The sequence below is a fragment of the Vitis vinifera genome, chromosome 9 (assembly GCF_030704535.1).
Source record: "Vitis vinifera cultivar Pinot Noir 40024 chromosome 9, ASM3070453v1".
In the NCBI taxonomy this organism is placed as follows: Eukaryota; Viridiplantae; Streptophyta; class Magnoliopsida; order Vitales; family Vitaceae; genus Vitis; species Vitis vinifera.
In genome coordinates, this window is record NC_081813.1 from 2,771,208 (window position 1) to 2,783,510 (window position 12,303).

Sequence of the window (12,303 nt, forward strand, 5' to 3'; positions counted from 1 at the left end):
AAAAGAATCAACAACAAATAATAAGACACAATAGATCAATTCCTACATTGATCATAAGCATACTATTTTTTTTTCTTATTATACCAATTAAACAACAAATAGAAAAGAAAATAAAAATAATAATAGAAAAATATAATTTGAATATTTTAGTATAAAAGAAAATTAGTACCTAAAAAGTTTTTTCCTTTTTAACCAAAAATATTTTCAAGAAAAAAAATATAAAAATAAAAACTATTTTAAAAAAATAAAAATTAGAAAACGTTTTTCAAACCAAACTATCCTAAACTACTCTTAAAATATCTTAATTTGTAAAACAACTTGCTATGTTCTTGCATCTTCCTCCCAATCTTCAGATGGCAATAATTCCTAGATTTCAACCGCACCTTGCTGGCCCTCAGAGCTATTAGTTTGGTGAATCATTCAATTTTATTGTTAGTGTAATATTGACTAGACATTACAATTCTAAAATTTTATATAAATAAATAAATAAAAATAGAAGGGTTGGTTGATTTCTTCTTCTCATAATTATGGAAAGTCAAATTTATTTGAATGAGTTTGTTCAAATTGATGTAAATAAAATTCATCACAAAGAATTATAATACTTTTAAGTGGATGTTTGGTTTTTATTTAAAATTTGAATAATATGAATACAAAATTAATACAAAATATTAATTATACTTTAATTTTAAATAAAAATCAAAGTTTTCAATTTTTTGTATTAGTGTAAAATATTTGAAATAAGATATAACTTGAAAAAATAAATTATACTAAAATATAAAAGTTTATTTGAGATTAGGTGGTATTTGTTTTTTGGTTGAATAGAAAAATATAAAATATTTTATTTTTTTTATTCAATTAAAAGTAATATATTGATATTAGCAGATATAAATAAAGTGAACTTATTAGGTTTAATTTTTTTTTTTATAACTTTTAGGAAGTGAAATGACTTTTAGTAATTTGTTTGTACACAACTTATTAGACTTGTATTTTTTATACCAAATAATTAATGTATAAATATTTCTAAAATTTATAATAAAGTTATCAACAACATACGGGTTGCTTGTAGAAACTGTTTTTGAAAATATTTTTATATTACTGTTAAGAATTTGTCCTAAAAACAGCTTGATTTGTAAAATAAATTTAAGGTGTTTTAAATCAATTTTTGTAAATGTTTTGAGTGACAATTGAAAATGTAAAACATATTTTGAAAATTTTTGTATTCTCTATGAATAAGTAGTAATTTAAAAGAAAAAAAAAATAGAACAAACTAGTTTTTATATTTGAATTTTTTAAATAAAATTTTGTTTCTAAAGGTAACTAACAATTTTTTTAAAAATTATTTTCAAAAACAGTACAAACAAGGGCAATGCTCGTTTCCTCCATTGGGATTCACTTTGAAGAAAATTATCATTGTCAATAGAAATTCATATAAAGAGTTACCAGGGGGCTATAAAAAAAAAAAAAAAAGTACTTTTTCCATTGAATATGAACAGGTCAACCTAACGAGAGAGAGAGAGAGAGAGAGAGAGAGAGAGATTTTCAAAAACAGTACAAACAAGGGCAATGCTTATTTCCTCCATTGGGATTCATTTTGAAGAAAATTGTTATTGTCAATAGAAATTCATATAAAGAGCTACTAGGGGCATAAAAAAAGAAAAGTACTTTTTTCATTGAATATGAACAGGTCAACTAACACGAGAGAGAGAGAGAGAGAGAGAGAGAGAGCATTGGGATTCATTTTGAAGAAAATTATTGTTGTCAATAGAAATTCATATAAAGAGCATGCTTTCTCTTCTTTCTCTAGCTTTCATACACTTGAGACTTAGCCAAGACCTCTCACTTCTCATCCAACTCCTGATCATCAACCATCATGCACCATCATTCAACAGAAAAGACCAGAATGAACAGTAGACCACCACTGGTTCGGCTCATCTTTGTCCTGTTCACCATCATTTCCTCAGGCAACAACCCAGAATTGGTTGCCGGAAAACCCCATCACACTGCCTCAACCTTCCAGCACAACCATCCTTCTCCCCGGAGACTTGCTGCTGACACCCAAGGTAAGTTATGTAACCCTTCATTCTTCTTTACAAGTTTCCACCATCATGGCTTTGTGAGCAAATGAGTCCCAAATTTTGCATACTGCTCTCTCTGAATGATTTTGAATTTCTGTAGGGTTCATAAGCATCGACTGTGGGATAGCTCCAGGCTCATATTATACTGATGATAAAACCCAGATACCTTACACTTCTGATGCAGATTTCACAGACACTGGAATCAATTATAATGTTTCCAGGTCTGAAAATCCTTCAAAGCAGCTCATGAATGTTAGAAGCTTCCCAGAAGGAGCCAGGAATTGTTACACCCTAGAACCAGAAAAAGGCAAGGGTAATAAGTATTTGATCAGAGCTTTCTTCATGTATGGGAACTATGACTCCAAGAATCAACTCCCAGTCTTCAAACTTCATCTGGGTGTTGATGAATGGGACACTATCAACTTCAACAATTCAAGCCAAACTGTAAGGAAGGAAATCATACATGTCCCCAAAACAGATTACATAGATGTGTGTCTCGTCAACAATGGTTCTGGGACACCCTTCATATCTGCATTAGAGCTTAGACCGCTTGGTAATTCCAGTTATAATAAAACAGAATCGGGTTCTCTGCTACTCTTTAACAGATGGGACATTGGTTCAGAGCAAGAAAAATTGCAAGTCAGGTGAGTCACATGATTTAGTAGATCTCTAACATGACCTGTTGGCTGAAATTTATAATATTGTGGACAATTATCATAAAAATGGACCTTTTTTTAGGTACAAAGATGATGCTCTTGACCGCATTTGGAACTCCTACATGAGTACTTCTTGGGAATCCATAACTGCAGGATTTGAAAGCTATTCCTACAGCGAAACTCGGTTTAAACTTCCGGGAATAATCATGTCTACTGCTGCAACACCTAAAAATGAAAGTGAACCCTTGAGATTCTTCTTGGATATGGATGATCCTTCTCAAAGGTTTTATTTGTACATGCATTTTTCTGAGGTTTTGCAACTCCAGGGCAACCAGTCCAGAGTATTTACCATCTGGCTGAATGGCAACTTATGGAGCGATGCTGTGGCTCCGGAACGCCTTACCTCGACCACAATATTTAGCACAAATTCTGTAAGGGGAAGTAGATTGTCATTTTCGCTTCAGAAGACGGGTGAATCCATGCTTCCCCCCATTATCAATGCCTTGGAAGTTTATGTGATAAAGGAATTCTCACAATCAACAACTGACCAAGAAGATGGTATGTTATTATCAGTTCAATTGTGGGTGACAGTTATAAAGCCTCCTAAATATTTCTCCTTCTTTGAAATTGTAGTTGAAGCTATCAAGAAGATTAAATCAGTGTACATGGTGAGGAGAAACTGGCAAGGAGATCCATGTCTTCCAATGGATTACCAATGGGATGGCCTGAAATGCAGCGATAACGGTTCCCCCACCTTAATATCATTGTGAGTTAAGCATTGGAAAAACATTTCTGTAAAGGGACTTAGTGAAAATGACAAAACATCTACTAAATATGCTATATTCTAACTGGCAAACAGGAACCTCTCATATAGCAATTTGACAGGAAAGATACATCCTTCATTTTCCAATCTCAAATCATTACAAAATCTGTAAGTATTCATGAAGATTAAGTACATAATCTAATGGAGTTCTTTATCCCAAAATTGTATTTTAAATTATTTCAGGGATTTGTCTTACAATAACTTGACTGGATCAGTGCCAGAGTTCTTAGCTGAACTGTCATCTCTAACATTCCTGTGAGTGATAAATTGGTCTTTGGTATTGCAATGTGTAGTTTCGTCTAAGGTATGCAGGTAATGTGGTATTTGATGCTGTGTTTGCAGTAATTTAGAAGGGAACAACTTGACAGGTTCAGTTCCCCAGGCTCTTATGGAGAAGTATCAGAATGGCACATTGTCCTTGAGGTTTGCTTGAGTTTCATGTCCAAGAATTTGGTCTTTACTCTTGGAACTCACTTAAATTTTGAAAGCTAGTTCTGAAAATATGATGAAAAGATCATTAGTCTTATAGCAATTCAGCTATGCTTATGTTTACCATGTTCTGTTCATGCAAGTCTTCGAGAAAATCCAAATCTTTGTCTGTCAGTCTCATGCAAAGGAAAGCAGAACAAGAACTTCATTGTTCCAGTTCTTGCATCCATTATATCAGTTCTGGTCCTGTTCCTTCTAATTGCTGTTGGTATCATTTGGAACTTCAAAAGGAAAGAAGACACAGGTATTTTCTTTCTTTCATTCCCTAAGACTTTGTATGATTCTGCATTTCATTGCAGAGATGTGACCACTACTGGCCTTGTTATAGAACCTGTCTGAAAGGACTTCAAACTCATGGATTTCATATGAGCTGCAGATCAAGGGGAAAAAAAAAAAAAAAAAGAGAGAGAATTTGAGAGCTGACCTCCTTCTGATTCATCAAAATCCCATGAAAATACATTTTTGTTGATACATTTCTGCTTGTTGCAACTATGATGATTTTCTTAGCTATGGAGATGGTCACCAAAGAAGGATCTTTGAAGTCAGGGAACTCAGAGTTCACTTACTCTGAGCTTGTGGCTATTACCAGAAACTTCACTTCCACCATTGGACAAGGAGGATTTGGAAATGTTCATCTAGGCACTCTGGTAGATGGCACTCAAGTCGCGGTCAAGCTGCGCTCACAATCATCAATGCAAGGCTCCAAGGAATTTCGAGCTGAGGTTAGATATAGCAGTCCATCCTCTGTCACCATAAAATCTATCCATGTGATGTTGAAATATGATTATAATAGGACATGCCAGTATGCCACTGAACAATTTTGAATTGCAGGCGAAACTCTTGATGAGAGTTCATCATAAAAACTTGGTTCGCCTTGTTGGGTATTGCAATGATGGTACAAATATGGCCCTCATTTATGAATATATGTCTAATGGAAACTTGAGACAGAGGTTATCAGGTATCACCATCTTTATGTTCTTAAGATTTGATCATTTGAAGTTGGGGACATAACCTAACAACAGAGATGCATATATAAATTTTTGGTGCAGAGAGAGATACAGATGTCTTGCATTGGAAAGAGAGGCTTCAAATTGCAGTTGATGCAGCACAAGGTCAGTAAGCAGATTGCTGCATTACTATTTTCCTTCAAATACTTTTTTCTGATCATTTTCTTACTTAAAAGTAAGTTCATGATGGCTTATTGGAACTGTAGGACTGGAGTATCTGCACAATGGTTGCAAGCCACCAATAATCCACAGAGATTTGAAGACTTCCAACATATTATTAAATGAAAAACTGCAAGCTAAGATAGCTGATTTTGGGCTGTCCAGAGACCTTGCAACTGAAAGTGGCCCTCCTGTATCGACTGTCCCTGCAGGCACCCCAGGATACCTGGATCCTGAGTAAGTGTTAATATATATTTCTTGGAATTTCTACACAACTGCCTCTTTATTCTCATAACCCCTTTTCAGGTATTACTCATCTGGAAATTTGAATAAAAGGAGCGATGTTTATAGCTTTGGGATTGTCTTGTTGGAGCTGATTACCGGCCAGCCTGCAATAATAACCCCTGGGAACATTCACATAGTTCAATGGATTAGTCCTATGATTGAAAGAGGGGATATTCAAAACGTTGTTGATCCAAGGTTGCAAGGAGATTTCAACACCAATTCTGCCTGGAAAGCTCTGGAGACAGCCTTAGCATGTGTACCATCAACTGCAATCCAAAGGCCAGACATGAGCCATGTACTGGCAGACTTAAAGGATTGTTTGGAGATAGAGGTGGGTGCCATGAGAACTCAGAGGATAGATAGCTACAAAATGGGATCAAGCAACACCCTAAAAAGCTGTGCAGTGGATCTTGAAAATGAAATGGCTCCCCATGTTAGATAGTTATGGAACACCATTAGCTGCCAGTTCAAATTTGCAGTTATTAATTATCCCATTTTCATGTTACAAATTTGCAAAAAGTTGGTCTGTTGTATTAGGCAATTCACTCATCCTTGAATTGTATTAGTGAAAAATGGTAAGATGGAATACCATTCCAACTAATTCTCAACTTCTATGGCTGCTCAAACTTGCATTCGATTTATTTTGTGATAGCAACACAAGCTTAATTTCTTGTGTCATCATCCCTAGTATAATAAAAAGAAACAGATCAGATCTACATTTGTGTGTTATCGTTTAGTTGAGCAGGTGGAAATGGTGAGGATCTAAGACTACTACATTAATTATGCCCTTTCATTCTAGGTGATAATGTCATTTCCATGTTTCCATGTCCAAGAATATTTATGAGATTACTTCTGCAAGTTTAAAAAATGTGAACTGCAAAAATGGCATGAACAGAGTCTTTATCTCAAGGTATCTACCAGACAACATTGCATTGGCTTCTGGAGAATTTTGGAATGGAGTTTCCAGGAAATATACTTCCAGAAACCAGGGCCTAATCTGAACAGAACCCAGAAAATCTAGGTACATTGCACCCCAGAAGTGAACCTGTTCTATATTTCTTGATGACATTTTCTCAGGAAAAAAAATCTATCAGGAAAAGGCAGAAAATATGAGCCCAAATCATAATTCTTAATTTAGGTTTTGATAGCCAAAAACTGGCCTAGAGTTCAGATATTTTCCTTTAAACTTTGGTACATACGCAAAAGATCACATTACTTGAGCCAAATATCTTTAAACCTGTCGAGTTAATTCAGTCATCTTACATGGGGTTCTGTCCGGCTGGCCTTGAATGGTCGGCAAATGTCAACTACCTATAATTACTCAATCACATGCAACTTTCTGTTGTCTTCAGCTCCCACTGTGTGTGCATTATCCTCCCAACCACCATGTTCCCTTCGTAGTTGGATGAACAAGACTTCATAATTGTGGTTTTTATGCACTGAGTGTTATCTCTAAGAATGAGAAATGTTATGGATGTGAGCTAATTTGAGAAGTTGATATTGTTTCTTTTCTGTTATTTGATGAGCTGGAGTAGTTAGTGTGGTTGTGAGACTCCAACCTATATACAGGTCACCATTTTTGTATCCCGGACTGCACAGAAATCTGAATATCAATGAGATAGATATTTTCCTCTGTTTTTCTTTCTCAACACTCTGTTTTGATTCAGAATTTGTAATATGGTATCAGAGCACTTTATGCTTCTGCTCATCTCTGCATTTATCTCCATTTTTGTTTGATGGCTTAAGGCAACCAATCCAATACACGAGCTGTGATTGGATTCTCTGAATCATCACCGATGGAAGACACTAGGAGTCCATTCTATCTTCACAATGGGGATCATCCTGGTCTTGTACTCATTTCACACCATTTGACTGGGAGTAATTAGTAAGGACTCCCTTGGGCGGACATGTGGCAGATTGCCTTGACCTCGCAAGGCACCCTTCTATTGGACACATGGCACCCCTTCGCCTCAGTCCGGACATGTGCCATCAGCTAGGAACACCCAATCCGGCCCTAATAGTCAATGGCCGGCTGCCTCGTGCTCCTCCAAGAATGCATGATGCGTTCCAAACAGGATCCCTGACCGGCTTCCGCGAGCAATCATTCTTCTCCCCACCAAAAGCACGCTCGATGGGACATCCCCATGTCCTTTCAGGTGACCTGTTACACTCTACATTGCGCCGCCTGCAGAATGAGATGATAAGCAAGACGCCAGGTCACCTCACCAGCGATCTCTATCAGCTGCCTAAAGGATAATGGTTGTTCTACCACCCTCTGTGCAACCATCATGATTGTGAAAGTCAAAGGACCTTCCCAGTATAGATGTGACAAGGCTCCAGACACTATAAAAGCCTTCCCATAGCTAAAAAAAAAGGGTAGTAAGACAGTCCACTTCTTGAGTTCCCAAGAGGGGGTATTCTCTCTAATTGTCAATCTAACTAAAGCTTCGGAGGGTGTGTTCGGACATCTTTTGTAGGAGAGGAGAAAGAAGCCTCACTCTCAGTTGATTGGGCGACGACATCAAGAAGACACGTTACTTCCAGTTATCCGTCATCAACATTGGCGTCATCTGTGGGAACGACATAAACAAAGATGTTCACACCCTCAAGCAGTCGTTCATCAGCCATGGGTGACGAAGGTTACTTCGACTGGCGTGAAAGAATGGAAAGACGATAGCAAGAAAGCGAGTGACAAGTACAAGCCCTGCTTCAGGAAACAAGGAGACTCAGGGAGGAAAACGATGTGTTGAGGATTCAGGTCTCTTTGTCAGGCCCTTCCAATGACCAGCGACTGAGGAGCCACCGGACAAACTCCAGGCATAACCAAGAGGCCATGTATCCTGGGAACACAGAATCCCCCCCCCCCCTTAACGTGCACGGTGTATGGCCTAATGAAGGACCCCTACCTACCTATTGTGCACTGCAAGACGAAAGCTCGAACTCCACTCATGTCTCATCAAAGAGGCAATGCGATAGAAAGCCCTAGTTATCTGACATGATGCGCGCAAGGTAGGGACAACAAGTACCTAGTAAAGATAGGCTGCGTACAACAACGACCTAAGAGGCATATCCTAGTCCCTCAGTCATACCCATCACGTAAGACTGTCCCCCACACTGACCACTACAACGAATCGGGAAAGAGGTGGCAAGCAAAGCCCCCCTTCGACTCCATCAGTAGGCGATTGGATGACATGCTCTCCACACCTTTCAGCTCTCGTATTATCAATTACAAGCCCCCAAGAGGGTTCCTCGTGCCAAAATTTTCCGCGTACGACGGATCCAATGACCCATTTGATCACATCATGCGCTACCGACAACTTATGACTCTTGATATAGGGAATGACACTCTGTTATGCAAGGTCTTCCCTGCCAGCCTCCAAGGCCAAGCTCTCTCATGGTTCCATCGGCTTCCCATGAATTCTGTTGATAATTTCTAGGATCCATCAAAGGCTTTTGTGGGGTAATACCTGTGCTCAACACGACATAAACAGAATATTAGCACCCTGCAAAACATAAAAATGCAAGAAAATGAATCTCTAAGGGAGTTTGTGAAACGATTTGGACAAGCTATATTACGAGTGGAGTCCTACAGCATGGACGTTGTCCTCTAAATTTTTAAGCGAAGCATATGTCTAGGCACGCCATTCTTCGAATCTCTTGCCAAAAAACCTCCCACGACTATGGATGATCTGTTCTGGCGTGCAAACAAGTACTCTATGCTGGAAGATGATGTTTGTGTAGCCACACAACATATCCTAGTTATTGGCCAGGCAGTGAGGAACAACGCGATAAAGAGCCCCAAACCCTCAAGTCAACGAAGGCTACCGAGCAGGGGGCAAGGCAAGCAACGCCAGCTAGACCAGTTCGTGCTCACCCCTCTCACCGTGTCATAAGAAAAGCTTCTTCCTATGATCCTCGAGCTATCCAACTTTAGGTGGCTAGAACCACTAAAAACGAGCCTAGCCAAGAGAGATCACAACAGAAAGTGTGATTATCACAAAGAGCATGGACATACCACAGAGTAGTGCAGGAGTTTTCATTACTTGGTGGAAAAACTCATAAAAGCGGGACATCTAAAACAGTACATCCGCTTAGGAGCTAAAAGTGGAGAAACTTCCCAAAATCAAGTCTCCGCAGCCCCCTCAACTCCCGTTGTTCCTAGGGTCATAATCAACTACATCCATGGCAGACCCTTGAACGAAGAATACAACTCCAAGCGAAAAAGAGAAAGGCTGCTGTGGGCCTCCTAGGTCCGAGAAAATGTTAACTCCATCCGGCCTGGGCTAGCTAGTGGAGGCACTCACCCAATAGATGGAGTAATCCTCTTTCCCCCAGTGGACCCATCCGAATATTGTAGCCACACCGAGATGCCCTTGTCTTGACGCTAGGAATCGATGATTTCAATGTGAGACGAATTTTGGTCGACTCGGGCAACTCGACAGACCTCTTGCAAGTATCGCTAATAAAAAAAATGGGATTCATCCCCTCCAGTTTAGAGACCCAGGGTGGATATTGTTAGGATTCAATGGGGCCTCAAATACTTTTCTTGGGGACATCGTGTTGTCAATTCAAGCAGGCCCACTCATCCTTAATGTGCAATTTTCAATGGTAGAAAACTTATCCATCTTTAATGCCATCTTAGGGCGCACCTGGTTGTACAACATGAAAGTCATCCCTTCCACATATCATCAGATGATGAGTTACCTCACCAAAGATGGATAGATCGATCTCTATGGTAGCCAGTTGCCTGCCCGTCAATGCTACCAAGTAGCACTAGAGGCCGGACCTAGCAATGATTGTGAAACCCTCCCCCCCCCCAAGCAAACGTGCCCAACCAATAGAAATTATAGTACCCAACAGATAAAGATCCCCCGGTAGCAAATCCTTTGCAAACTATTCAAGTCTTAGAGGAAGATGGTTGTTTTACTTACGCCAACCAGCTTCTTTTTAGAGCCAAACGAGACGCAACGCCTCAAGGAAACACTTCAACAAAACAAAGATGTTTTCGCATGGACGCACTCTGACATGCCCGGAATCCACCCATCGGTTGCCTCCCATCGACTTAACGTTTTGCCATCATCGAGACCTGTCTGATAGTTTCATCTGGATAGGCAGAAAATCATTCAAAATGAGGTAGATAAGTTACTAGCAGCCAGGGTTATTAGGGAAGTTGAGTATCTAGACTTGTTGGCAAATGTGGTGGTGGTCCCCAAAAAGGAAGGAAAGTGGCGAGGTGCATTGATTACACTAACCTCAACAATGCATGCCCCAAAGATAGCTTTCCACTACCGCGGATAAACCAAATAATGGACTCTATCGTCGGACATGGGATGCTATCTTTTCTGAATGTCTTCTCTGAATACCACCAGATTCCCATGGCTTCGATAGACGAAGAAAAGATTGCCTTTATAATGCCGCATGGACTTTATTGCTACAAAGTCATGCCATTCAGGCTCAAGAACGCTGGAGCCACCTACCAAAGGCTAATGACTAAAATTTTCAAGCCTTTAATCGGTCACATGGTAGAAGTATACATTGATGACATAGTGGTTAAAAGCAAAACCAAAGAAAAGCATACCCAACGCTTGTAAGAAGTTTTCCACTTACTAAGAAAATACGACATGAAGCTCAATCCATAAATGCACATTCGGTGTAAGCGCAGGCAAATTCCTAGGGTTCATGGTCACCCAAAGGGGAATAGAAGTTAGCCTAGATCAAGTTAAGGCGGTCCTGGAGACATTTGCCCCTAAAATAAAAAAAGAGCAGCAACGCCTCACCGATAAACTCATTGCCCTGGGACGTTTCATAGCCCGATTCACAGACAAGCTGAAGCCCTTCTTCCTCGTGTTGAGGGAAGCCGGTGCAACAGGATAGACGGAGAACTTCCAGTCCGCGTTCGAAGAAATCAAGCATTACCTCACAAAATCGCTTATTCTAAGCAGCCCTTAGCCTGGCAAGCGATTGTACATGTACTTAGCAGTGTCTGATTGGGCGGTCAGCGTTGTCTTATTTCGCTGCCTATAGCATAAAGAGTAGAAACATGTTTACTACATTAATAGAGCAATGACCGATGTGGAAACCAGATACTCAAAAATGGAGCAAACGACCTTAGCCTTGTGAAGCGTCGCTCAGAAACTCAGCCCATATTTCCAAGCTCATCCGATAATTGTGCTTACCAACCAGCCCCTTCGAAGTATCTTACATAAACCAGATCTATAAGAAATAACGTTGAAATGGGCCATAGAGTTGAGCGAGTACGGAATCGAATACCAACCTAGGTTGTCCATAAAAGAACAGGTCATGGCTAACTTCAAAGTTGAGGTACCCTAACAACCCGTCCAAGGCATGGAATCGAACAAAAAGGAATGGTGGACCTTGCAAATTGATGGGGCCTCCCGATCCTCAGGATCCAGGTAGGTCTCCTTCTACGATCTCCGACTGGTGAACAATTGGAGTAGCCCATTCGACTCGGATTCCCTGCATCTAACAATGAAGCCGAATACGAAGCTATTATATCCATATTAAACCTCGCGCTCGCATTTTCCGCCTTTAAACTCAGGATCTACAATGATTCTCAACTCATTATGGGATATATAAAAAAAGAATACGAAGCCAAAGATGAGCGCATGTCTCAATACTTGATGAAAGTGTGGGACATCCTGAAACAACTGCACAAATGGGTTATCGAGAAGATCCTCCGGGCGGATAACGTACAGGCTGATGCCTTGGTAGGAATAGCTACTTCACTCCCTGTAAGAGAAGCCATATTGCTGCCCATACATCTCCAGACCACTCCCTCAATTGTAGAG

The 12,303-nt window shown here is 39.6% G+C and overlaps 1 protein-coding gene across 1 annotated transcript; it reads left to right on the forward strand.

The window, feature by feature from the left end:
- The first annotated feature begins 1,705 nt into the window (after nucleotides 1-1,705).
- LOC100251452 (probable LRR receptor-like serine/threonine-protein kinase At1g05700) lies at nucleotides 1,706-6,210 on the forward strand. The gene is made up of 13 exons (XM_010656289.3): nucleotides 1,706-2,060; nucleotides 2,176-2,719; nucleotides 2,814-3,289; nucleotides 3,365-3,497; nucleotides 3,591-3,662; nucleotides 3,738-3,809; nucleotides 3,897-3,977; nucleotides 4,127-4,287; nucleotides 4,551-4,765; nucleotides 4,875-5,001; nucleotides 5,093-5,155; nucleotides 5,257-5,446; nucleotides 5,516-6,210. Exons 1-13 carry the CDS (start codon nucleotides 1,871-1,873, stop codon nucleotides 5,934-5,936), a joined length of 2,745 nt encoding a protein of 914 aa, XP_010654591.1. The 5' UTR covers nucleotides 1,706-1,870; the 3' UTR covers nucleotides 5,937-6,210.
- Nucleotides 6,211-12,303: the final 6,093 nt, after the last annotated feature.

What these genes read in the sequence shown, in the direction of transcription:
- LOC100251452 (XM_010656289.3), top strand. Translation starts at nt 1,871, where the DNA reads ATGCACCATCATTCAACAGAAAAGACCAGAATGAACAGTAGACCACCA. An exon ending in AACAACTGACCAAGAAGATG is followed by an intron (nt 3,290 to 3,364) that starts GTATGTTATTAT and finishes TTGAAATTGTAG; the next exon opens with TTGAAGCTATCAAGAAGATT. An exon ending in TCCCCCACCTTAATATCATT is followed by an intron (nt 3,498 to 3,590) that starts GTGAGTTAAGCA and finishes ACTGGCAAACAG; the next exon opens with GAACCTCTCATATAGCAATT.